Raw genomic sequence first — 27234 nt, 5'->3', positions numbered from 1 at the left:
CAAAATTTAAAAAGATTTAACAAAAGTAAAGATTAATAGTATGTTTAAGAGTAAATGTTCCATTGTCTACAATTGATATTAGAAGTAAAAATTATAAGAACTTAAATTATGGGTGGTTATCCTTAGTATTAATACAAGACATTTGGGGAAATTAACATAATTACTAAGAGTGTGACTCTGGAACCACACTGTTGTCTGGTTCTAAAAGATAGCTCTAGTGTTTTGGCTTTAAACAGTTATTTAATTTCCCCCTTCACCAGTTTCCTCATTCATTGGGATAGCTGCACTATATAATTTGTAGCTTTGTTTTGTTTTGTTTATGACAGTCCTATTTTGTAGCCCAGGCTAACATCAGATTTGTGGTGATTCTCCTGCTCTAGTGCTGGGATTATGGTCATTTACCACCATGGATTGGGGTCAAGTTCATAGCTAAAAAAATTTTTATGTGTATGGGTGTTTTGCCCTCATGTATGTGCATGTACCATGGCAGGTAAGATGATGACGTTGGGTCCCCTGGAGTTACAGAAGATTGTGAGCCACCATGTTGGTACTGGGAGTCAAACCCAGGTCCTTTAGAGAGCAGCCTGTGCTCATATATGCTGAACATCTTTCCAGCCCTCATGTATATGGCTAGGTTTTTTTGCAAAGAAAAAAAATCAATATAAAATGTTTTAAATTAAGTTGTCAGGCAAATTTTTACAAACCACATCTTTTCTAAAATTCAATTCATATAAATTCCCATTCCTATCATAAATGGAGGTTCTCTGTTGATTGATTAAGTATTACAGGTTTGACTGTAATGGTTTCTTTAGCGATGCCAGTTAAGTATTGGTTGTGAGCATGATTGTGGAGCAGGACCGCTGGATGTGGAATCTCAGCCCGCTGTTCTTTAGCTCCTCCACTCTTGGTCACATCATTTACTTTCTCTGCTTCCTCTTTTGCCCAGTGGAAATAATACTTTACTTAGGGTTGGGAAAAGATTAAAGTTAGTATTTTTAAATCACTGGAATCTTTCTTGCTGTCTAATAGGCACTACATATATCAGCTATCTCTTGTAGTTAGAAACAATGTGGTTACATTTAGAATTTATTGGTGAAGAGTAATGCTAAAATTATTTAGTCATTGAAATTTTCTGATATTTAGGTTTTAGAGGTTTGTTTTCTTGAATTTTGGTAAGGAATTGTATCTTTTGGTTAGCGTATATATGTGTGCATGCTTTCTCTTTTTGGGATGTGTATGTGGGTGGTAGTGGGGCTTGAATCTGGAAGCTTAGCATATAAGGCAAGCACTTTTCCACTGAACAGTTCCGCAGCCCACTCTGTGTACATTTCCTTAAGTATGCATTACATAATTATATAAATACTTTTGGATGGAAAAATAAACAAGCATGTACGTATATATCCATGCAATAAACACAAAACCAAATCAGTTTCATGTTAAAGTGTGTTGGGGCTATAGTGAACAGTCACGTTTTCTTCTTTCATGGAAGAGTTAGTGATCCTTGGTCATGCAGGGCATGTTTCGAAACTTCTCTTAACCAAGCTGTCAGCTTCTGTGGTTTAAAACGATTGACCTTGGATTTCCATCCACCTAGTTGAGGTACATGATGAGCCAATCTCTCTGCTCTGTTACACTATGCATTTTTTCGTAAATGATTATTAATTTGGATCTTAGCTCCTTTGTACTTTGCCTTGTGCCTTATAGAAATATTAAATATTTATGGGTTGAGTAAGAGTTTTTCATATATCAAGTGTAAGACACACATAGCAGGTGCAAATCCCTTTAATATAGCAGCTTTTTTTTTTAAAGGGACTATGAAGAGGGGACCCTTTTTAAAAAAAGAAATTAATTTTATTTTATGTGCATGAGTGTTTTACTTGCATGTGTGTCTGTACAGATGGGCATCAGATCCTATAGGACTGAGTTAGAGACTGTTATGAGCTGCCATGTGGGTGCTAAGAATCAAACCCAGGTTCTCGGGAAGAATAGCCAGTGCTCTTAACTGCTGAGCCATCTTTCCAGTCCCCCAAAAGAGGCCCTTTAAATAAAACCCTGATCAAATATAGAAAGAATCCCAAAGAAAATCAAGCATTGTTAACCAAATTCAATACTTAACTTAAGAATTCCTGTTTCTAAGAGTTGCCATACAAAGTTTCCTAGCTCTACAGGACTCGAGGACACTCAGCAGCTCTCACGTGCTTCGGTTCCAGCGAGCCACGGATGCTGCCTGCTTTCCCAAGAGTGTGTAATATTATGGTAGCATGACTTCCAAATTAAAAATGAGGTATTTTGACTCTTTAAAGAATGCTTTTTTATTTTATGTCTATGAGTGTTTTGCTTCCTTGTGTGTGCCCCACATGTCTGCAGTGGCCAGAACAAGGTATTGGATTCCATGGACCCTGGTTACCTTGTAGATAAGTGGAAGACTAATGTAATATGTTTGTTAGGAATGCTTGGAAATATCTGAGAAAATGTATGTAAATAGAAATGTTGTGAATTGAGGAAAAGAAAAGCACTAGAATACTACATTAGTGCCACCCTTTCTCTGACCAGAACAGCATCAGCTGGGCTCAGAGGTCATGCAGCACAGTGCTTGCCTAGCATGTGCGATGCTCTGCTTCCATTCCGAGCACTGCATTATTTTAGTCTTTACAGGTATTTCTGTCCCTTTAAGCACATGTTCCCCATGATCAGTAAATATTACCTATGTTTTGATCTTGTTATCATTATTAGCGAGTATAGGGAGTACACCCGTGGAGGTTACAGGATAGTTTTGTAGAGTCATTTCTCATCGTATGCTTCTCTGCATTCCAGGATTGAATTCAGGCTCCTAGGCTTGCAGAACTCGCTCCTTATCCATTGAGACATTTCACTGGTCGTGGGGGAGGAGGGTATGTGCAGTGTGGTGTGTGTGTGTGTGTGTGTGTGTGTGTGTGTGTGTGTGTGTGTGTGTGTGGTGTGCACACTCACAGCATGTTGCAGGTTAGAGGACAACCAACAGTAGCAGTCTACACTCCTTCTACGTGCAGTTGCCAGGCTTAGTGGTCCAGGTCTTTCTTTGATTCCCCATTGTTTAACATTCTGTATAATATTTATGGGGTGATCAATAAATATTTCAGTTGACCAGTTGTAATTATCTTTGATTTCTTCTTTTTTATTAATGAGCAGATTAATAAAAATATGCTATATGGGCCATGCTAGCTAGATTAACTAGTTAAGTAGTTAACCCTCTTTAAATTGCCTTGAAGCCTTGTGTTTTGAGTACTGCTCTCCATTTCATTAGAATTGATGGATGAATGCTTCTTTTTAAAAGACAATCTTATCTCTTGCCATTGAAAATTGTATGGTTTTTCACTATTAAAAATATTTAAAGTAGAAAGATATTTTTAAAAATCCCTAAATCCACGTGTGTTAGTATTTTAGAAATACAGTTTTGCCTACCTTCTCTCTTTTGCTTCTCCCTTCCTTGTCACTGCCCGCCCTGACCCTCCACCCGCCAAGAATACCTATCAACATGATAGTGCCACTCCACTTCCCTGCTCTGGAGTCTGTCCTCTGCTCGATCCTCTTCCATCAATAAATACTACTGCACATTGTCAAGGTAGTCCATAGTAATTAATCATCCAATAGATTGAATATTCTTTACCCAGAATGCTTGAGACTATAACTGTTTGATAGTTTGAGATTCGTTAGAACACTTGTGTATGTACTAAAATATCTTGGGGGCTGGAACCAAAGTCTAAGTATGGAATTCATTTATGGTTCATAGACATAGTGTGTGAAGGAAATGTATGCAGTATATGAAATAATACATTGGTTTTTTTTTTTTAACAAAATCTTGTATACACTGAACCATCAGATCTGTTGTATGATGCCAGGACTTGGAAAGTTTCATTAAGAAAAAAAAGAAAACACTAGGCATATCCTACACACCTTTAAAGGGTTTCAGGCTTAAGACTATTTCAAACTTTTGTTTTATTTGGGATGCTTAACATCGTGGTGAACTGTATATCTCTTTATAGTTATTTTAATTTTCTTGATTATAAAAATATTGTAATGAATTACTTTCGCCAGACTTATCTATTCCTATGTATAATTCTCTTCTTAGACTAGAAGTAAATTTGTTGAATCCAAGACATGTTTTTTAAGAAGTTGCATATTCCCGGGCAGTGGTGGCCCATGCCTTTAATCCCAGCACTTGGGAGGCAGAGGCAGGCGGATTTCTGAGTTTGAGGCCAGCCTGGTCTACAGAGTGAGTTCCAGGACAGCCAGAGTCACACAGAAAAACCCTGTCTCGAAAAACCAAAAAGAAGAGGGGCTGGCGAAATGGCTCAGCCAGTAAGAGCACTGACTGCTCTTCTGAAAGTCCTGAGTTCAAATTCCAGCAACCACATGGTGGCTCACAACCATCTCGTAATGAGATCTGACACCCTCTTCTGGTGTGTCTGAAGACAACTACAGTGTACTAAATTAGAATAATAAATAAATCTTTAAAAAAAATAGTAGTAGTAGTAGTAGTAGTAGTAGTAGTAGTAGTAGTAGTAGTAGTAGTAGAAGTAGTAGTTATATATTGCCATACCACTCTGCCCTGGCAGTTGGTTTTCAGGGTCCTGTTAATATTTTGTTCATCAGCTGTAAGCAACGACCTTCATACAAAGTTATTCAGTCTGTCTCACTCTCCCTCTTCTTCTTCCTCTCCCCTTTCCCCTCCCTCTTCCCTCCCTCTCCTTTTCCTTCTCCAGCTAAGTCATTTAGCTTTTTCATTTTCTACTTCTCTTTTCTTTTTTCTTTAATTTATTCACTTTATACCCTGACTGCTGTCCCCCCATTCTAGTCCCCCCACAGCTTCCCCTCCTCCCTCCCCTTCTCCTGTGAGAGAGTGGGGTCCTTCCTGCGTCTCCCTGCCCTAGCCTGACACATCAAGTCTCTTTAGGGCTAGATGTTTCTTTTCTCACTTAGGCCAGAGAAGACAGCCGAGTTAAGGGAATGGTTTCCACAGACAGGCAACAGCTTTTGGGATAGGCCCTGCTCCTGTTGTTCCTGACAGAGCTGCACATCTGCTACATGTGTGCAGGGGCCTAGGTCCAGCCTATGTATGCTTTTTGGTTGGTGGTTCACTCTCTGAGGGTCTCCAAGAAAAATAAAGTCTCCAAGGGTCTAGGTTATTTGACTCTGTTAGTCTTCCTGTGGAGTTCCTATCCCCTTTGGGGCCCTCAATTCTTCCCCCAACTCTTCCATAGTCTCCAAGCTCCATCCACTGTTTGGCTGTGGGTCTCTGCATCTGTCTGAGTCAGCTGCTGGGTGGAGCCTCTCAGAGGACAGCCATGTCTGCAAGCATAAGAAAATATCATTAATAGTGTCAGGAATTGGTGCTTGCCAATTCCTTGAGATGGTCTCCAGTTGGGCTGATTATTAGTGGATCATTCCTTCAGTCTCTGCTCCCATCCCTGCATTTCTCGTAGGCAGGATAAATTTTGGGTTGGAAGTTTTGTGGGTGGGTTGGTGTCTTTATCGCTCCACTGGGGTTCCTACTTGTCTATAAAAGGTAGCCTCCTCAGGTTCTATATCCCCACTGCTGTGAGTCACAGCTAAGGTCACTCCCATGGTTCTTAGGAGCCTCTCCTATCCCAGGTCTCTGGCATGTACTGAAGATGTCTCCGCACCAACCTCCAGCAGCTGCAGACTCCATTCATTCTCATGGCCATCTGGTCATCTCCCATGTGTAACTTGCATTCTGAACCCTTTATTCATGTGCTTTTGGTTGAATTATTTTTCTTCTTTATATTGACAGCAGTAACTATTAAGTTGTGTAAGATACACAGTTATGAACTGGAATACATGCAGGGTAGAATATAATTATTTTATAGTAACTACCTGATTCTGTTGTATCTTTTGTATTATAATATGAATACATATACTTAATATGTACATGTATGTACATGTTTATATAAGTTGCTATCCAACTTATTTTTTTGAGACAGAATTTCACACTGAGCCTGAAACTCAAATGACTAGCCTAGATTGGGTGTTGAGTAGGGCTGGGGAATCGCCTGTCTCTGCCTGCTAGTGCTGGTCTTACTGGCATGTCTTCAGCTTTTGTGTCAGTTCTGGGTCTTGAACTGAGGTCCCCTTGTTTGTATGGCCAGTACTTTACTAATGAGCTATTAGTGTGGTTTCTGCAGTATAGTTTTGAATTATAGTGTGGCATATTGTTCCTTGTAAGTTCTTGATCAGAATCATTCATTTGTGAAGTTTGTTTTGTTTGCATCTGCTTGGAGGAGCTAACATAGAATCAGAAGTGTTGTTTCATTTCTCGGTAATGCTTTGGCTCATGCTTAGTTCTCAGACGCCTCTAATAGAAGAAAGGAAATATTGGGAGTCTGAGTAGTCTTCAGCTTTGGTGTTTAGTTTGCATATGAAAATGAGTAAACTTTCTGGATTTCAGTTCATTTGTAAAATCAGGATATATTTGGTTGCTTTGTATTTGGATATTGTTCTAAGGATCAAGTACATAAAGATACTCAGCACAGGCACATAGTAATTGAATACTTTTTTGTTTGTCTCTTCTGTGATATTTAGTGAAAAACATACAATACTCTTAGATATGTATACATTAGAGCTTATACCCACAGAATTGCTTGCTACGTTCTCACTGTTGCTTACACTTCTTGGTTTCACAGAAATCTTCTCTACATTTACCCTCAAAGTCTTAATTTTGCCAACCGTCAAGGTTCTGCCAGAAACATCACAGTGAAAGTCCAGTTTATGTATGGGGAAGACCCGAGCAACGCAATGCCGGTAAGAGCCGCTCTTCACTGTTCCTCTCCTAAACTTTATTCAAGTAAGATCAGCTTTGCTTTATATCACTGATTGGAAGCTCTAAACTGCAATTTAATGTATTCTTTTAAACCATATTTATGACTGCATCGCTTCCTGAGTGGATAGTAATATGCTTAATTCTAGTTACTCATGAGTACTTGGCATATGTGAAGCACTCCCAGAGATGCAAAGATGAATAAATCTTGTAGTCTAGAGAATGCAGTAAGTGACACTGCAGCTATGTCTGTCTAGGGAAGTCTCTCAAGTAGTGGTGACTTTGCTCTAAATGTGGCACTTGTGATTCTGATTTTCCTCATCCCCCAATTAGGAGAACGGCAGATGAGGGCAGTAGGAGGCGATGTCGTCCTTTGCAGACGGCTCCTAGAGACATCTTGGGTACATATTAGATATATCTAGGGAGTTGTTAAAACACCTAGTGCCCAGGCTGAATCTTGCTGGAATTCACTCATCTCTGTGGCTCTAAGCTAAGTAGCAATTAAAACAAACAAACAAACAAACAAAACCCATTGAGAATGGTGAAGTGCTTTATGGACGACTGACACAGAGTCGACCAGAGGAGATCAGAGTCGGGAGAGGATGCCTGATGAGATAGTGAGTAAGGACCTTACCAAGAACTCACCTCTCCCTTGTTCTGATGTGAAATGGTAATGACAGTGAGTCTGGCAAGAGGAGCCGGGAAGGTCCAGGACTATCCCTGAGAGTCATGCGTACAGCGAAGTTGCTGTGATGTATGGTAATTGAGGAGTCTGTTGCGAGTAGCCAGGGGTGATGCTTCGATACCACAACTGCCAGGACTAAGGAACTCAAGTTGTGTGGCAGTTGAGATTTTGGGGTAATGGATGTTGGAAACCTAGAATAGGCGTATGCTTGGCCATATGCTGTAGCCCCAGACTGTGCAAATGTAACGAAAATGCTTGGCTGAGCACAGCTTTTCTGATCTCTCTTGATCGGGTACTTTAGATATTTTTGCTCCCGGGAAAGATGTTTTTCTTCTTTCCTGTTGCCACACTTGTATCCACATGTAGATCTCCTTGACACCAGTGAACACAAATTATTCATCTTTGTATTCTCTTGCAGCAGCTATTTCAGAAATTAACATATAACATGTTGAGTTGAACAAATATTTGCTGAATAGATGTGGAATTTATTTCTGAAGTTTGAAACTAGCATTTTATTCTTTATTAGATCCTTATTTTTGGCTTCATGAATAAATGTTCTATTTTGGTTGAGGCAATATATTGTCAAAGCCAATACTGTATATGAATTGCCATGTAGGTTTAACTTTTATGGGAGATGCTGTATATGTCAAAGAATGTTGCATTGCTTACTTTCCAGCATCTTCCATGTCTTAGCACATTCCTGGCATTTTCCACACAGCACTGGGTACACCACCCGCATGGGCAGTTAGACCCCCCCCCCTCTTTGGTGTTGCAACAGAATTTTCTTGCTCCTTACACAATATGGTTGCCAGTTTATTTATTATATGTATTAGACTGTGAGCTCCTTGAGGGCAGGGACGCTGTCTCACATAGGCCTGTATCTCGATGCTAGCATAGTGCTCGGCACTTAACTGCTGTTCAACCCATGTTGCTGAGAGACAGCCTGCATGGCCAATGATCGAACTGAACACATCCCACTTTGTTCTCTTCTGGTTGCATGGATAAGTACATTACTTTGTGAAAAGAGATAGTTCCTAAAGAAAAAAAGATGCCGTGTTCCTTTCACCTGTATATTATTACTTATATGACAGTATAATGCTTTTATGTTAGTGTAAATGGCAGCTATGAAAAAATTATACATGAGCCTAATGCATTTGTTTATGTTTTAAACTATGAATATTTTAGGGGTCACCATATAAGTTTTGATTATGTAATTGTCAAAATTATAAGGCAAAAATTATGTAAGGCAAAATTATAGCATTTGTAATTATGGCACAGAAATAAGATTTTTAAAAGGATATTAAGGTGACTAGGTATTGTGGTGCTTGCATTTAATCCCAGTTTTGGGGATGCCGATACAGGAAGATTGAGAATTTAAAACCAGCCTAGACTACATATCAAATTTAAGTCCAACCTGGGCTACATAGTGCGACTCTATCTCAACTTGAAATAACAAAAATAAACAAACAGAAGCATACTGAAGCATTTGAAGATTGATTCACAGAGCTTATCAGGGGAGTGAATATTACTATATTTGCTACTTATCTCAAGTAGAATCGCCCGCTGAATTTCTAGAATGAGAAACAGATGTCAGTCACGTCCTTTACAAGAGGACTGCGCTGAATCGTCCCACATTCTGACGGCACAAGCATACTGATGTGCTATGGAACGATCGATCGCTGCCAGATCGAAAGTGTTTAACTTGTGGCATTTCTAAACTATACTGTCATATAGTAGTCACAGTAGTGATGACGATGACATCAGTCTCCAACCATGTTGCTAGCTCATTTTTGTGCAAATACTGAACATTTTTATATGTGGTGGATTTTAAAACTAACACACAAGCGTAAGTCTAAACCAGAGCACCTCCATTATGAAGTAACTTGCAGGATGTGTGAGAAGTAAAAGATACAGAGCATGACATAAAAACAGTACTTTGTATCATTTATAAACAATCGGTATTTGATCTGCAGAATGACTCTCATGTTTTAGTAAAGCCACCACGTTGCATATTGATGCCACCATGCTGGGGTAATTTTCTTATTTTAAATTCAAAGTGATGTTACTCCCTGAATGTTCACTTCCTTTAAGAAAACAGGAAAGGGCTGAAGATGTAGTTCAGTTGCCAGAGACCTTGCCTAGCATGCATGAAGCCCTGGGTGCATAAAACTAGGCATGGTGGCACATGCCTGTCATCCCAGCATTAGGGTCAAGGCAGTCTTCAACTACATGTGAAGTTCAAGGCCACCTTTGATTACATGAAGCCCTGTCTCAGAAGAGCAGGGAAGGGGAAGAGGACAAAAATGTATCTCATTATTCAGTGAATAGAAATATGGTTGTAGAAGCTTTCTGAATGGTTGAATGTCAGATGGGTCTATCATTGAGAAGACAGTTAAGCAGTTGAGCTTTTATAAGTAGGCACATTGTTCTTCACTGGGCCAATTTTGCCCATTTTCTCAAATAGTTATTAAAGCATACAGTTCTTACATAGATGTGAACCATCCAGCATTTATTACAACCAAGTTTCAACATGCTGTTATTTGTTTCAGGTAATCTTTGGTAAATCTAGCTGTTCAGAATTTTCAAAGGAAGCCTATACAGCCGTAGTATATCATAACAGGTACTGAATTAAAATATTTCTTTCAAAGTTACTCACTTCTTAGTGGCATTGTTAGCACTCACATTAGTATGTTTACCAAATGCTTTGCTGCACTGAATGTGCCAAATTCACGACTGACATCAGAATGACGATTTTCAGTCTATAGATGAGCAGCTCTTCTTTGTAGACATGTCAAATGTCAGGCTTTAGACAAGAACATCTTTTTAAAATTCTGTTTCTTCCTGTATAGTTACGGATTAGTGTTGGGATCTCTGGCCCTTTGGTCTCTGCCTTATTACTTTCCTCCGATACTTCCTCATTTTGTTGAACTCTGCTCTCCTCAAGCTCCTTGCAGGGGTGATATGTTCACCATCCCATGATTCTTTGATTTAGTAGCTCTCCAGGGTTAGTTCTGTGAGGAAATTGTTACTCTCATCTTACTTTTACTTTCTTCTTTCTGTGTGTGTGAGAGAGGGGTAGTTATTGAATTATTTAAGGGAAAAAAAATCACAAATTGTTCCCATTGCATGAGCAGTTGCAGAATTGTGTGTCACATGAAGGGGATACAGTCATTCATTCTCTTCCGTTAGCCCCTCTTTTACAGTCTTCTTGTGATCATTTTGGTTTGATTTTATTTTGTATATTTTCCTTTCATGAAGCAGTAACCATATGAGTTTCCTACAGCTTCTACTTTTTTTCTGCATTTCTAGCTTATTGATTATGGTTGTCACATTTGAGATCTGTAATTTCTTTATTCACTGCTTAGATTATCTACATACTTGTCTGCCTTTCCTTCTCTTTCAGTAGTAGCAATGTCCCCTCTCCTCTCGGTGCGACTCATTCACATCTGCTCCCAGGCCCGTTCCACTTCCTCAGAATATGGCCACTCCTGTCTCTTGCCCATCACAGTTGTTGGCTCCATCCTTCCCTTCAAAGTGAAGCTTGTGCTTCCCCTGTAACAAGCCCCTGAGCTGTCCCTGGTGCTGTTGAGATGCGTGCTTTCTGCTCCCCTTTAAACTTCTGTCTCTCACTTTCTCTTTGCAGCCACAGTGCAGTTCTGACAACCTTTCGAGATTTTCTGTCTGTAGTGACTTCACACAAAATACTAAATCTTTGCTCACAAATCTGTGTCTGTTATCTAAGTGATGTCTTTCTGCTGCATTCAATGAAAACGCTTCTATTTTAACATTTATACGGAACACTCCCAAATCATTTCCAGTCCTGACCTTTTATGATCATATATCTTTTCATTGACTGATGAGACACACTGGTTTGCATGTCTCGCCTTCTTGGTTTCTGTGTTTGTCTTTACAACACTCTCTGTTTTTAGTAATAATACTACCATTTTTCTGGTTCAAAATTTGACATCTTTGACATTCTCCTTTTCTCTGGAATCTAATCAGAACTGTAAGTCTCAATATTATCCTCCTTGTTTCCGGGCCTTTCTTGAGCTTGTGTGTACTAAACTCTATACACTCTTTCAGGCCTGTACCAAATGTCATATTTTGATCTCAAACTGGAAATAGTCTGTTTAACTTTGTTCTTGAAGTGCTTAACCTATGTGATCTCCATCAGGAACTGACAAACATTTTCTATGAAGGACTAGATATTGTATGATCCGAGCCTGTTGCTACGTACCATCTCTTGCCGTCACTGAGTTCTGCTATTACATCACTAAAGCACAGTAGTCAGTCAGTGATGTTGAAGTAATGGCTATGGCTGTGGTCTATTAAAAGTTTATTATGAACCCTAAAATTTCAATTTCATATCAAGAGATATTATTATTCAGATTTTTAAAAACCATTTAAAAATATGAAACCTATTCCTGATCTTCAGGAATATAAAACTAGGTAGTGTACTGGGCTTTTTGACATCTCTGTCCAATTCATATTCATACTAAGTTATATAGCTTTAAGGGAAATTATTGACTTATTTATCTTTAAAACAACCACAAAAATAAAAATTTAGTCTAAATATGACAAACCAAGGCACCTATACTGTGATTTCAGGGAGAAATGAAGAACCCAAATATTATATAACAGGAAATATATTTCTATAAAAACATTAATTTCTAAAAGTTTCTCAGTTTGGCTGGGTCATTATTATTATTGTTTTAATTATTAGTGGAAATTATTAGTGGCAGTACTGCCTGAGATTGGTTATAAATCCAGGTTTTTATAATTCAGTGATGGTTGGTGAGCTTAGTAACAAGAGACATGCTTTTGAAAATGTTCACCAGGCATCAAACTCAGTTAGGATTAGCTCTTTCTTGTTACCTTATTTAAGGCCTAATTCCACTTAGTGTTTCTGTGATCAACTCCATGCCTGCCAATATAGTTTTGAGGCTTATTAGAACAAGACGAGTATTGACTGATGGACATCTGAGAAGGAAAGTTACCTAGCAGGGTGGACAGCCTTCACTTTAAACGTGGTTGGAACCATGTGGCTTAGCTGTATTTTCACTTGAGTATCATTCTGAAAGATGCTGAGAATGGGAAAGTAAGAAGCCCCCATTGTGTTCTGTTTTATTTCTATATCAAGAAAACAGCCAGGGTTCTATGGAAGCGTCCCTTGAGACAACCCCTTGTGTTGACAAGAAGCACCATGACCATCAAGCATGACATTCTTTGTGTTAGTGTGATGGCTAGGAGCACGTCTATGCTGCTGGACAAGTTCAATTTGCAGGCTTTCTCTGATTTTGTCTTTATTGTCTACTATGTCCACAGTAGTCTGTTTGCTAACATTATTTATTCCTTTTAACAATGGAACATTTGAAAGAAAGCTTTCCCCAGAGAGCCTAACTTAATGTTTAGGTATCTTTAGAGATACCCCTCCCAAAGGGTATCTTTGCTGGTACCCCAGCAAAAGGAAAATGTTTCCATAAGGTATGACTTAAAAATATATACCCAAAATACTTGTTTGACTTTTCTGTGTAGTGGGTACCAAATTTGGTTCATAAATGTAGTACAATGCCCAGTGTGATGGAGATCTCATTATCTAGATGATAATTATTAATGAATTTTCAAATAATAGGATGCCTCAGCTCATTCATAAAAACATTATCAACAATTTCAGAAACAGTGTTTGCTCCCTCATCTGGAAGTAGAAGTTAATTATTTAGAAATGAGGATGATGAAAAAAATTCCCTGGAATAGAGAAAAAAGTGTGCATGAACCTAAGTCAGTCTTAAACCCAGTCAGCTAAGCAAATGCAGTCATTGTCCATCTTAGACAAATGACTCACTATTGATTTTTGTTTTTATTTCTTTGTATGAAGGTCTCCTGATTTTCACGAGGAAATCAAAGTCAAGCTCCCCGCCACGCTAACTGACCACCACCACTTGCTCTTTACTTTTTATCATGTTAGTTGCCAGCAGAAACAAAACACTCCTCTCGAAACCCCAGTCGGATATACAGTAAGTCTTCCTGTTATTGTATTGTACTTACGTCAAGGGATGGTAAATGTCTTAAAACATTGATGAAGTGTGGTACTCCGTAGATGCTCCGTGTTGTTTGCTTCTCTGTAATGTAGAACTGTAACGTTCAGGAAGCCCCCTCACCTCAGATGCTCACTGGTGTCCTTAGCTGCTTAGTCACTTTCATAAAGGCTTAGGTGTTGGTTCTGATGGGTGGGTGTTTTCCTAAGATGAAGTATAAACATAATAGATCCAATGAGAGGATGATTTGAATGAATAAAAGAAACCCATAGACAAGAAATGAAAGCCTTTGGATATTTTTTTAAAAACCCTAATTATGGCCATACTGCCAAGGTTCACACACAGTGAAGGTCAGTGTAAGGTGCTGTCATGCAATTTTGTTGTAGAATTTATCCTTCAACTTAAATTTATATTTGATTCAATATTTTTTATCTCTTATGTTTGTGACAGAAATTATGGTAACTGCTAGGAAATAAATTATATTTATACTTTTATTTCCAGTATTCAAGGTTTTCTCTGTTTGAAGTGAAACTATTGTTTTTAAATTGATTTTATAGCCTTTTCTAGAACCAATTCTTCCTTAGATAATAAGGCCATGTACTAAATATTTCATGTTAAAATAGTCAGTTTTGGAATTTTCATGACTTAAATATCATTAGGGAAGTGGAGTGCTGAAGGCCCATCGTTGTTTAGGTAGTTACACATATAATGTCTGTTGGTGTCAGAGAAAGTTGGCTTGAGTCACATTCTTAAAGCTGACTGTCCACATAATGATTTCAATAACAGACACGTGTCTTTTTTATTTAAAGTGGATACCAATGCTGCAGAATGGACGGTTGAAGACAGGGCAGTTCTGCCTGCCAGTCTCCCTGGAAAAACCACCGCAGGCTTATTCAGTGCTTTCCCCCGAGGTCAGTGCCTTCCAGCAAGTTTTAACTCTCTAGGCTGAATGAAAAAAGATCCTGATAATTAAAATGTCTACCAAACAAAGATTTGCTGTTTCATCTATGTGAATGCACATAATGGAGTGTTTTTCATTGATAATTACAATTTTTCTTTTGAAGTATGGTAGCAAACTAGTTCCTATGTGGCTAAGACAGGATTGATGGGAGTTTGAAGATAGCCTGGACTACATCGTGAATGTATAAACATGGTATCTGTTTACATACTGTAACTCAAGACTTTGAAATAAACATATGTATAATAACCCACCAGCTACCGCTCTGCCCCTCATACCTGTTCTGTTGCCCACTCTGCTCTTTCCATCCCACGGCCCTGTTCTTCCTGAGCCTGTGCACTGCCCTCTACTGCCAGTGCCGCATCTCAGGGCCTGCTTTTCATTTCCCTCAGTCACTCACACTCCTCTTCAGAGAAGTCATCTCTGATTATTCTGCCTAAGAGGCAGCCACTCCCTCCTGACCTTCTCACTTTGTCTTTTTTCTCCTTGTACTTTTCACTATTGTTAACTTAATGTTTATCTGTTTACTGTCTATGGAGTATAACTTTTGTGAGGGTAGGATATCTGTACGTATTCACAGTGGTACTTAGCTTATTGTAGTCTTGTGAGCATCTAGGAAACATGCATCCTTTCTACCCCCAGCCTTGTGTCTGTTTTCCAGGCACCTTTTCAGTTTCTGTGCATTGTTCTGCACAAGCATGGCCTTTTCCCTAAGAGTAAATACTGCTTACTCTTTTTTTAAAAAAATATTTATTTATTTATTTATTATATGTAAGTACACTGTAGCTGTCTTCAGACACTCCAGAAGAGGGTGTCAGATCTCATTACGGGTGGTTGTGAGCCACCATGTGGTTGCTGGGATTTGAACTCAGGACCTTTGGAAGAGCAGTCAGTGCTCTTACCCGCTGAGCTATCTCGCCAGCCCCCTGCTTACTCTTTATTTGCTGTTGTTTTAAACAAATCATATTTCAGAAGACATTTATGTAAGAAAGTGTATTTTTATGGAAATTAATTTTGGAATTGTCATTACTGAAATAATTTTAAAGTGCAGAGCCAGTTTCTGAAGCAAGGACAGTGATTTTCTTGTAGGAATTGTGGTGTAAATTTACATAGAAGAACATGCAGACCGCCTGCAGATACAAACGCTTATATAAAAGCATGCTAACCATCTATGGATGTGGATAACATGCATGGACCAATCAGCCAGTGCCGGGGTCCAGCCTCCACACAGGACCGGAGTGCTCAGCTGGTAGCAGGGATATCTGGAAGGCGCATAGTAAATAGATTCACACTACTTTTTTGGGTACAAAATTTGGGACAGGCAATTTTTCAAGGCTTAAAGTTTCTCTCTTCTCTCTCATTCTCTGTGCTCTATCATTCTCTACAATCTCTCTCTCATTCTCTGCGATCTCTCTCTCTCTCTCTCTCTCGTTCTCTGCGATCTCTCTCTCTCTCTCTCTCTCTCTCTCTCTCGTTCACAGCTTGAGGCCACACACACTCTGCATTCCCCTGTGCACTCTGCTTTTCTCGAAGTCCCACATTCATACACACCTCTGTGTGTTCCCCTTTCACTCTCACACACACTCTTCACACACATCTCACACACACACCACATGCACCCTCCTTTCACTGGCACACACACTCTCCATACATGCCTCACGTTCTCTCTTCCCTTGCTCTTCACCTTCACCTCACATACTCCTCACTTGCTCTCTACTCTCCAAAAACAGTTAGAAAAAATGCGTTGTATAACCATTGCCAAATCAAATTCAAAGAATAACCACATCCCAGAAAAAAAAATCAAGAATTACAACTGTTCCCCAAAGTGTCAAGCTTCCCCATTCCCAGGCCTGTACCCAAAGTAACAATAATTGCCAACTTATCATTATTTACACTTTAACTTATACTTCAGAGCTTAGAGCTCTGAGGCCAGCTACTTGCATTTTCTTATGATGCTCTAATGATAAATGACATGGGCAAAGCTGCCAGGCAGTAACCAGAAAAAAAACCAAGTTAATCTGTCCGTAACTCAGTAGTGCCACTAGCTTTCTGCTTCTGCACATTGCACACAATGACTCTCCTAAGAGTCCTGGTGTTTTGACTTAGTTTTACTAATATAAGATTTTACATATTCTTTTTTTTTTAAGATTTATTTATTACAATGTATAAGTACACTGTAGCTGTCTTCAGACACACCAGAAGAAGGTGTCAGATCTCATTACAGATGGTTGTGAGCCACCATGTGGGTGCTGGGATTTGAACTCAGGACCTCCGAAAGAGCAGTCGGCGCTCTTAACTGCTGAGCTATCTCTCCAGCCCCGATTTTACATATTCTATACTTGCTTATCCAGGAAACACTTTCAAATGTTATGCAAAACTTATTTCATAACTTGAATAATTTTTGCCTTTCTCGTAGTCCCAGTGTTGGCTCTATTTAATTTTCTAATAATTTCATCAAACTTTCTTTGCAAGTCAAGCATTAATCTGCAGCTACCATTGTGCAGTTGTTACATTTTTTCCAAGATGACAACACACAGCATGCACCTGGGCCATTAGGATTGTGCTGTGCTGTGCTGTGCCCCATGTCTCAAATTCTAATTGTTTAAGAATCATTACATCAGGGAACATCTTGTTTCACAAAATTCACCAGAGCAGAAGGAGAAAGAAGTAAGAAAGTCAGATATAATAGAATAATTATACACACCGAGGCCAACTGAAAAACAGTCACGCACAAATGAAATCTATGCAGCTGTTGTTGAGGGCGAAGGTTCGGAGAAATGGGAACAACTGCTTTTTTGCAAGAGCTGCTGCAGGCTACTGAGATGTTTCCATCCAGACCTACTTCAGATGGCGGGTCCCCTGGAGGGTTGTCTCCTGCTTCTCAGGGTCAGACACTATCCTTTCCTACAAGGAGCTGCCATGGATTTCTGAGATGTCTGTCTCCATCCCGGCCTCCTGCAGGCAGTCCTGTCATTGTATGCTGGCTCCAGCAAGCCAGCACTGGAGCTCAGCAGTTAAGAGCCTTCTCTTTCAGAGGCTCTAGGATTGATTCTCAGCACCAATGCTGCAGTTAGCCACTGTCTACAATTGCTGCCACAGGGGATCAGACCCTCTTTTGGCCTCCATCGGGACTGTATAAATGTGGTTGGTACACAGACATACATGCAGGCAAAACAGCCATACATATAACAGTACATAATAGATTTTTAAAACTAAGAATAAAAGTTTTCTAGCGGCACATACATATAAAGGAGCCACGACGAAACCCAGTACTTTGTATACCAGAATTCCTGAAAAGTGAAACTTTGTAAATTGTGATAATAAGCATTTTCAGTTTTAAATAATCTGGAAAGTATATTTCTTGAGGTGAGCCAAACACAGAAAGATAAGCACCAAATGTTCTCTCTCATATGCAGATAGCTTATAGTGTGTGTGTGTGTGTGTGTGTGTGTGTGTGTGTGTGTGTGTGTGTGTGTGTGTGTGTGTTTCTGTTTCAGTGGACGTAAATACAGGTTAAAGCTTAAAAACTCAGAAATAGACCAAGAGAGGGTAAGCAGACTTGCTGAGGATTGTGGGAGAGGAGTGTGTGGGTGGACAAAAGGGTGTGCACAGCGGGGCGAGCACCAACTGATACATTCTGCTTGAAAATATAACACCTAGTCCCTCCCTCCCTCCCTCCCTCTCTCCCCTTCCCTCCCCTCCCTCTTTTCCTGTGCTGAGTATGGTACCTAGGGCTTTTACATGCTAGATGAATGTCCTACCATTGAGCAAAATCCCCAGTCCATTTGATGAATTTAAACTCTACTGTTTTATCAGGTCTTAATGCTGGGCTTTACATGTAACCATGCTCAAGTACTAAGAAATTTATTTTTCTAACAAAACTATTTCTTTAATTTTACCTGATAATTACTACTTAAAGTTCTTAAAATGTTTTTTTTTAATGTAGCTTTATTACTCTTCATCTTTTCAATCTTTTGACTGTTTTCCTTTAAACACATGTGTTCCTCCCCCTGAACCCATAAGCACCCTTTTTGTGGGGTACCACTCCCAAGGCTGAGTGAGTGAGCTTTGCACCTCTGAGGCAAATATGAGAGAGAGAGTATAAAAGAAGTAAATGCTATAGTGGCTCTCAGCTTGTGTGCCTGTGTTCTTCTGAAGTTGTGAGAAAGCAAAAGAACATCACAGCATTCCAAGGGAGGGAGAGCAGAGTTCCTCACTTGGGACAGAAGCAGAAGAGGCAAGGGTCCTGAACAAGGGAACATTTGAGCATGCCTGCAGTGACAACCGCATCAAACTTGGTTCTGCCTCCTAGATTCCACCACCCCATAATAATGCCATCTTCTCGTGACTCCATCAAGGGAACAGGCTGCTCAAGAGGATAGAAGCACCTGTCCCAGTCACTCCCCAGACCCATCACTTGGCATCTAAGCCTTCCCGGCATTCTCTCTACCCAAACCACAGCAGTGCTCATGGCTCCCACGTGAGCTGTGAGGTGTGCTCCACTTCACATTTCTGTGCATCCATTTTTTTTTCTGACTTACTTTTCTGATAAAACAGCATGCCTAGTGATACCTTTATTAATATAGGATGTCCCAAGTTGGTCTCATTCTTGTTGACTACTGTTAGAACTTTAGAATGAGAAGACCTTAGTCACTAATGTGTCTCAGCACAGGGGAGACATCTGGTACGTGCCCCGGAGCCCTGTTTGTTAGGCTCGAGGGAGTAAATTCCTAGGAGATAGAAGTGTTTCAACCTGGAGCTAGATTTCGTTTTCTCTTTGTAGAAGTATAAAACTTGGTGTAATTATTATGTGGACCTTAAAATAGTTTTGTTTGTTTATGCCTGATCGATGTCAAATGAAAGCACATTTGTGTTACCTCATGATTCATACTTGTAGATGCTTATCTTAGAGACGTATTTCCATACTTGTGAGAAGATCTGAGTATTGGATGTTTTAAATTTAATAGTGCTTGCACTACAGATGGACAATGGTGACTTCTATTTTATTATTTTAGCTATAAAATAATATTTATACAAAATATTTTATTTATGTTATAATTGCTATTTAAATCTATTGATCCAAGAGCTGGAATGTTAATAACTTGCATATTTTATTATCTCCCCTATTCCATATTTATTTGTTTTCAATTTGCATTAAGTTAGCAGTTTTTAAAAGATTGTTATAAAAATGTACATAACATTTTTTAAAAGTACCCAGATATTTATGCTGCCAATTCTCAGACTGTGGACCTGTTGAATTTATAAGTATGTTATATATTTTACCTGCATATTTTTAAAGGGGAAAGTATTTTTGAAAAATAAAGCTGAGTTCCAGACATTTATTATTTGACTTAGTCAAGGGATTGAATCTCGACCTTCATGTGGGAATTTGAAATGGGACTACTGCCAGGTGGTGGTCGTGCACGCCTTCAATCCCAGCACTTGGGAGGCAGAGGTAGGCGGATTTCTGAGTTCAAGGCCAGCTTGGTCTACAAAGTGTTCGAGGACAGCCAGGTCTACACAGAGAAACCCTGTCTTGAAAAACCAAAAAGAGAAGAAGAGAAGAGAAGAGAGGAGGGGAGGGGAGGGGAGGGGAGGGGAGGGGAGGGGAGGGGAGGAGAGGGGAGAGAAGAGAAGAGGGGAGAGAAGAGAAGAGAAGAGAAGAGAAGAGAAGAGAAGAGAAGAGAAGAGAAAAGAAAAGAAAAAAAAGAAAAGAAAAGAAAAGGGACTACTGGCTGTACTAGGTTCTCTCTCTACACATAAAGGACAGCTGAGGAGGGGCTGTGTTCTCCCTCAGATAGTCCACTTGTTTTAGCAAGACTTCAAGGCTGTGTGGATTTCATTAGTCTCAAGGGTGATTGTTGGTTAATGGCTGAAGTATGATTGGCTTTGCTAGTTAGGGCAGAGTTCCCTCTTTGGCTCTTTGGAGTGTCTTTCTCTCACAGCCAGTTCTGGATTTTAAAGCATTAAAAACAAAACAAAACAAAAAAACAAGAAACCTGCTTTTGGGTGTTTGCTTGCTGAGCTTGCCAGCCTGTCTCTTCTTTCAACTTTTAAAGTCTCCATGTTCAGTTTCCTAATATTGCCCAAAATTCTAGCTGTGTGTAGCAGGAAGTCTACTGTATATACTTGGCTTGTATTGAGGGGCTCCAAGGGAATTGGGAGGAGGGAATGGAAGATAGATATAGTCAAAATGCATTGTGTACATGTATGGGATTCTCAAAGAATAAATACAAATAGTATTTCTATAGTACTTGTAGTCACGAAGCCTTTGCAAGCCTATGCACACTCTGCTTGGTGTATTTCAGGTCCCTCTACCTGGTATGAAGTGGGTGGACAACCACAAAGGAGTATTTAATGTTGAAGTTGTTGCTGTTTCATCCATTCATACACAAGTGAGTTTTAGTATTTCTTTATAATCAGATTTCACTTAGATGAACTGAACATACGGCATTTCTGTTGTCTTGCCAAACTTTAAGAATATATGTTAGCTAAAAACAGATTTAGACTTTTTTTTTATTAAATGCCATTAAGTACTTTGTCTTTTAAATGTGACTGATGTATTTTAAACAATTATGGCCCTTTTTTAATTTTTAATTTCTAGCATATGGCAAATTAGAGTTGTAAAGCTCTCAAGCTCATTTTAAGTCAGAGTCAAGTATCTCAGGTGGAAAATTTTTAGAGATCATTTGGTTCAGGTTTTTGACTATTAGCAGTAAGGAGGGACGTTGTATAACAGCACACAGGTTGAATTAATAACATTTTCCATGCAGACTTGTTCAAAATATTAAAGATGATTTACTATTAAATGAATGTTAAAAGAATTCTATAACGACAGATAGCAGACAGAGAAGTATCAACAAGGAATCTTAGAAGGCCAAAGGAAGCTCCTGAAGACTGACAGTCAGACTCTGGGGAGAGGACCCGTTGCTGTAAGAACATGAAGCTTAGCATTCTGTGGTGTCTGAGACCTGGTAGCAGTGCCTTCCGTCGGAGCATCAGAGCCACCACTGCCCTGCTGCACATCCTGCCCATATAGCCCCGACCAGGAATATAAGAAAGAGCCTTTCAGGCCATCAAGCCCCAAATGACTACAGCTGCAAGAGAGTAGCATGGGTGGGAGAATTTAGTTCCCGTATTGCACCATGTGAGAAGGAAGGTGGGGTAGGAGCTATGAGACAGTGAGCTAGTAACAGGCACTGGTTGCTAAAGTACCTGCCATGAGAAATGAGCTCCAAAAATTAGGCAAGCTCAACCTACAAGTGAAGTCCTTCATCACTCAGGGATTCCTTGAGTAACTGATGGAATTTGAGATGTCTGTTTCACAACAAGAAGTAAGAAGAGATGTATGACATTGGAAACAGTGTGTGTATTTGTTTGTAGCTTTTTGCATTATCAAGTAATGTGAGATGTTAAATGGTCTGTAGTTTTTGAGGTGGAATTGATGTGGTTAGAATTGTTTAGTTCTTTGTTCTTTGTTTTAGGACCCTTATCTAGACAAATTCTTTGCTCTTGTCAATGCTCTGGATGAACACATGTTCCCGGTCCGAATTGGGGACATGCGGATCATGGAAAACAACTTAGAGAGTGAACTGAAGAGCAGCATTTCAGCCTTGAATTCCTCACAGCTGGAACCCGTAGTCCGGTTTCTTCATCTTCTGCTTGATAAACTCATACTTTTAGTTGTTAGACCACCTGTGATTGCTGGCCAAATAGGTAACTACTTTTACATGGGATGAATCATTAAATTTATAATTTATAATTTTGCATTTCTAACTTAGATTTAAAAGTATTCTGATTTCTGTTTGCTGTGCTTGTTGTGGGAGGTCATGACTTGTATGTGATAGGAAGTGACAATATACTTATAGACTTTTACTCAAACTATCAAAACAAATTAACATTCAGTCACCAAATATTTATTAAGCACTTAGGATAAATCAGATATTCATTGACACTGTCCAAAGCTTGGTCCCTGCTGCTAAGCTCTCACAGAGTAGATAAGAAAAGCAGCCAAAAAACAATCCTGTTACATTTTATAGAGCATACAGTGTATCTATTCTGCCAACAGATAGTCCTGTTATATTTTATGGAGCATACAGTATAGCATTTTGCATCTTCATCCATCTGTTATCCTCTATTTCCTATAGCTCTTCTCTTTGTTTTCTCAAAATCACTATATTTATATTCTTTTGTACTCTGAAATATATAATTGTTTCTCAATTTCACCCTTTCCAAATACAAATCTTGGGAAGAAATTGAGCCAGAAAGAAACACTAGCTACTGTGTTATTAACATTTATTAATGGGTAGCACTAAGGATATGTCTGCTCAACATCCTGAGATATATATTCTTTTAAGGACACTTGTTAGTGGAGGAAGTTCTTGGTCAGGTACTCAAAGATGAATAGGAGAATTTCATAAGTACTCTTCAAGGAGAAGGAGACACGTTGATGTAACACAGACACAAAGGACTTGGGAAGCTATGGGAAGACTTTTAAGGAATGAGCTATAAAGTAGAGGGTTGGTAGCAAAAGGTGATTGATGTACAAAAGGGGAGATAGAGGTAGGCTTTTCTACCACACTTTAGGAAACCAGGAAATATTAGCCTTTGAGAGATCTGGTTCCAATTAAGAAAGGAACATAACCAAATTTTACTTTTAAAGGCACACTATCCAGGGGCTGGAGAGATTTCTTAGTGGGTAAAAGTGCAGTAAGTGTGAAAGACCTAAGTTCACATTTCCAAGACCCCATACACAAGCCAAATGCATAGAGTAGGTGTCTGCAATGCCTGTATTACTTTAGGAAGTGGAAGTTGGAGAAAATGACTTCCTGGAAGCTAATGGGTCAGCTACTCTGGCACACACAGAAGAAAAACAACAAACAAACCCTGACTCAAAACAAACAAACAAACAACCCAGCTAGGCACTGGCTTTAAAGCCCAGCAGTCAGGAGGCAGAGGCAGGTGATCAATAAGTTTGAGACCAGCCACTACAGAGAGAGTTCCAGGACAGCCAGGGCTACACAGAGAAACCCTGTCTTGAAAAAAACCAAAGCAAACAAGGTAGAAAATGGTTAACTTCTGAGCTCACACATGCTGTCGGCACATGTGTACCCTTCATAGTTGTGCTGTGACTCAATGCACCTGCATTCACATGCATGAGTGCACACAGAAGACACTGTGTGGTTGAAAGTAGAAGGATCTAAAGCAGAGACGGGCTTATACACAGCTTCTTACCAAAAGTGATAAAACCCCTAATACTAAGGTGAGAGGATAGAACAAGAACAGGACAGTTACTTTTAGGATGACTTTTAAGAAAAGAAAGTTAGGCCCGGGCAGTGGTGGTGCATGCCTTTAATCCCAGCACTCGGGAGGCGGAGGCAGGTGGATTTCTGAATTCGAGGCCAGCCTAGTCTACAGAGTGAGTTCCGGGACAGCCAGGGCTACACAGAGAAACCCTGTCTCGAAAAAAACAAAAAACAAAACAAAACAACAACAACAACAACAACAACAAAGTTAGTACTTATTTGAGATTTTAGAAATAAAATAAATAATAAATTGCAAGGCACTGATCAAAATAGTACTGTGTGCTTTATTTTCACTTTGTATGCATCCTCTCAGCCTGCTTGGATAGTCTTGTCTTGGTTACTCTTTACCATGAGCAAGGCAACTGTCCTTTGAAAGTATTTAATTAATGGTTCCAGTGGGATAGAGTCTGTGATTATCATAGCAGGGCGCATGACAGCAGACAGCCAAGCATGGTGCTGGAGCAGTAGCTCAGAGCTGGGAATGGTATGGACTCAACCCCAGTGACATGTGTCCTCCAACAAAGCTCCTGATCCTTGCAAACAGTTGCATCAGCTGTGGACCAGGCATTCAGATGGGGCCCTTCTCATTCAAATCAACCCTTCACAGATGAGCACAGTGGCTAACATGTTTCAAGTTTTGTCTAAAGTCACTCAGCTGTCATTACCACAGCCAAAATTCAGCCCAAGCAACAGGCTCCAGAGTATATCTCGTACCTGACAGGTGTCCACTGATAAAGATTTTAAGAACAGTTTGGTCTAATGAAGGAAGAAATCAAGAAGTTCGGCTAGAAGGGAAAGCTGGGTTGAGAGAAGCTTAAGAGTAGATTGGAAGATGCTGAGAGATGGTGCAGCAGGTGAGAGCACTTGTGGCTCTTCCAGAGGATCCAGATTCAGTCCCTAGCACTCTCACGGAGGCGTACAGCCACCTGTAACTCCTGCTAGAGGACCTAACACTCTCTTCTGTCCTTTGCAGGTACCAGGCATGCAAATGATACATAAACATACATGCAGGCAAAACATTTGTACATAGAAGCTGAAAATTAAAAAGTTAATGTGAGCATGTTTACCTACTGGGATAAATCATGTGCAAGATAGGAAGAAAAAACAAACACAAGATAATGGAGTGAGAAACGATTTAACCATTGACGAAGGTTCAGGAAATGAAAGTGAAGTTAGATCTCTCGTGGGGAAGGGGTATTGCTTTTCCTGGGAAGCTGATAGGAGTTTTACTTTCTATTAAGTTTATAGGTAGATTTGAGACCTTTCATGCTTTGTACATGTTCTGAGTGATATAGAAGATAAGAATTGCTAAGTGAGTAAGATGGGTTTTTTAAATGTAATTTATTTGTTATTTTATGCGTATGAGTGTATTGCCTGAATGTATGTGTACCTCATGTCTTCTGTCGAGTCAGAAGATGGTAGCAGATGCCCTAGAACTGCAGTTAAAAGTTGGTTGTGAGCTACTACGTGGTTTGAAGGAGTCAGTCATTGGTCCTAACTCCTGAGCAGCTCTGCAGCCCTGGACCTGGGTTTGGAGAGGATTCTGTTGATTTGGAATAATTACTATGAGGGGAAAGAAATAAAGGACTTACCCCAGAACCAGGAAGTTGCTAAGCCGTCTCTGGATTCTGTCTCTGTGCTCTCGTCCTCCTAGTTCAGTACATGTTCATTATCTTGTAAATGGCCATTTCACTATTTAACCTTCAAGGAACTGCCTGGCCTCATTTAGCTGTCCATAGTTTTCTGTCATGATTAAATGAATGATCACAGAACTGACACCTTGTTCTGGTGGCCTCTTGCTTCCCTAGTTCTTCAGTGTGCTGTCAGAATCCCCTGGTTTTGAAGAATTGTTGCGATGTGTTGACATGGAGGGTGGCTGGGGTGGTGTTTTGCCATTCCAGGTGCTCTGCTGCCTTCAGTTTTACAGCCCCTCCCTCTTCTAATTCTTTCAGAGTTGATAATTTCAGTCAAGTTGTTACCCACTACTCTCTTTTCATATTATTTTTAATAATTTCATTGTTGTTTTAAATTTCTTTAAAAGTGATAGGTGCACATTGTATGCTGTTTAGATTTTTAGAATCATCTTTAAAATGAGAATTTCACTCTTGAGGTTGTCTATAAGATGGATTTCTTTGTGCTTTGTTACCTGTCAAAATAGTTTTTTTCCTATTGGGCAGTGTTTTTGTTTTAGTTAATCTAACTATCTTTGTCTTAGTTAATCTACAGTTTTCAAATTAAATTTACAAGGATACTTTCTGTTGAACTAGTACAAAATTCAAAATCAGTACAATATTTTTATATCTTATACACGTAAGCTATCTTATCATTCTGTTTACAGCCTTTTAGAAAAGGGACAGAGCCTTCTTTCCTGTGGAACTGCAAATCTAAAAACATTAATGCAAAAATATTTTCCTCTTTTTGAAAAGTTAATCTAGGGCAAGCATCTTTTGAAGCTATGGCGTCAATTATAAATCGACTTCACAAAAACTTAGAAGGAAATCATGACCAGCATGGCAGAAACAACCTTCTCGCATCGTATATCTATTATGTGTTCCGCCTGCCAAATACTTACCCTAATTCACCGTCACCAGGTATTTTATTCCTCTTAGTACTAAACTCTCTTTCGTGAAGTGTTCTTGCCAAGACTGAAGTACTCAGCTAGTCCATGGTGTTATTCACACATTCATCACATTTATTCACTCTCTACTAAGGAACATTCGCTAGGTTAGTCATTGAAGGGATATGTTTCCTTTTAAAACATCATTTATATACATCTTCCTTTAAGTTGATTTGGAGAGTTGGCTAAATTAATTATTGGAAGTGAGCCTTGACAGTCTCATCATCCATCTATGAAAGCATTTTATCATTTCTTACTAAAATTAATAGTCTTATTATTTTCTTTGTCATTCAGAGTGTTTTTGGACATTTTTAAGGAGACACATTGTACTCCAGCCACATATGTAGCAGAGGATGGCCTTGTCAGTCATCAGTAGGAGGACAGGCCCTTAGTCCCATGAAGGTTCTTTGCCCTAGTGTAGAGGAATGCCAGGGCAAGGAAGCAGGAGTGGGTGGGTTGGTGAGCAGGGAGTGGGGGGAGGGGATGAGGGTTTTCCGAGGGAAAACCAGGACAGGAGATGAAATTTGGAATGTAAATAAAGAAAATATCTAATAAAAAAATAAAATGAAATTTAAAAAGGAAACACATTGTACATTAATTTCTTTTTTTTTAATTAGGTATTTTCCTCATTTACATTTTCAATGCTATCCCAAAGGTCCCCCATGCCCACCCCCCCAATCCCCTACCCACCCACTCCCCCTTTTTGGCCCTGGCGTTCCCCTGTACTGGGGCATATAAAGTTTGCAAGTCCAATGGGCCTCTCTTTGCAGTGATGGCCGACTAGGCCATCTTTTGATACATATGCAGCTAAAGACAAGAG

General features: G+C 39.5%; 1 protein-coding gene across 14 annotated transcripts in view; it reads left to right on the top strand.

The window, feature by feature from the left end:
- Dock7 (dedicator of cytokinesis 7) overlaps window positions 1–27234 on the top strand; it is a 194295-nt gene that overhangs the window by 100814 nt on the left and 66247 nt on the right. For 11 of the 14 annotated variants that reach the window (XR_001784187.2, NM_026082.5, NM_001290636.1 and 8 more), the window contains exons 15-21: window positions 6681–6798; window positions 10049–10119; window positions 13375–13513; window positions 14344–14445; window positions 20801–20887; window positions 21977–22208; window positions 26224–26388. Coding sequence is in view for 12 of the 14 variants with exons in the window: in NM_026082.5 (NP_080358.3) it covers window positions 6681–6798; window positions 10049–10119; window positions 13375–13513; window positions 14344–14445; window positions 20801–20887; window positions 21977–22208; window positions 26224–26388 (914 nt within the window). In the remaining 2 variants the exon portion in view is untranslated. The remainder of the gene's footprint in view (window positions 1–6680; window positions 6799–10048; window positions 10120–13374; window positions 13514–14343; window positions 14446–20800; window positions 20888–21976; window positions 22209–26223; window positions 26389–27234) is intronic. The other 3 variants (XR_003954998.1, XM_030253721.1, XM_030253720.1) reach the window with 1 other exon arrangement.

The sequence above is a fragment of the Mus musculus genome, chromosome 4, assembly GCF_000001635.26.
Source record: "Mus musculus strain C57BL/6J chromosome 4, GRCm38.p6 C57BL/6J".
NCBI classification, from domain to species: domain Eukaryota; kingdom Metazoa; phylum Chordata; class Mammalia; order Rodentia; family Muridae; genus Mus; species Mus musculus.
The sequence above is the reverse complement of the archived record's forward strand: the minus strand, read 5'-3'. Positions and strand labels throughout refer to the sequence as shown.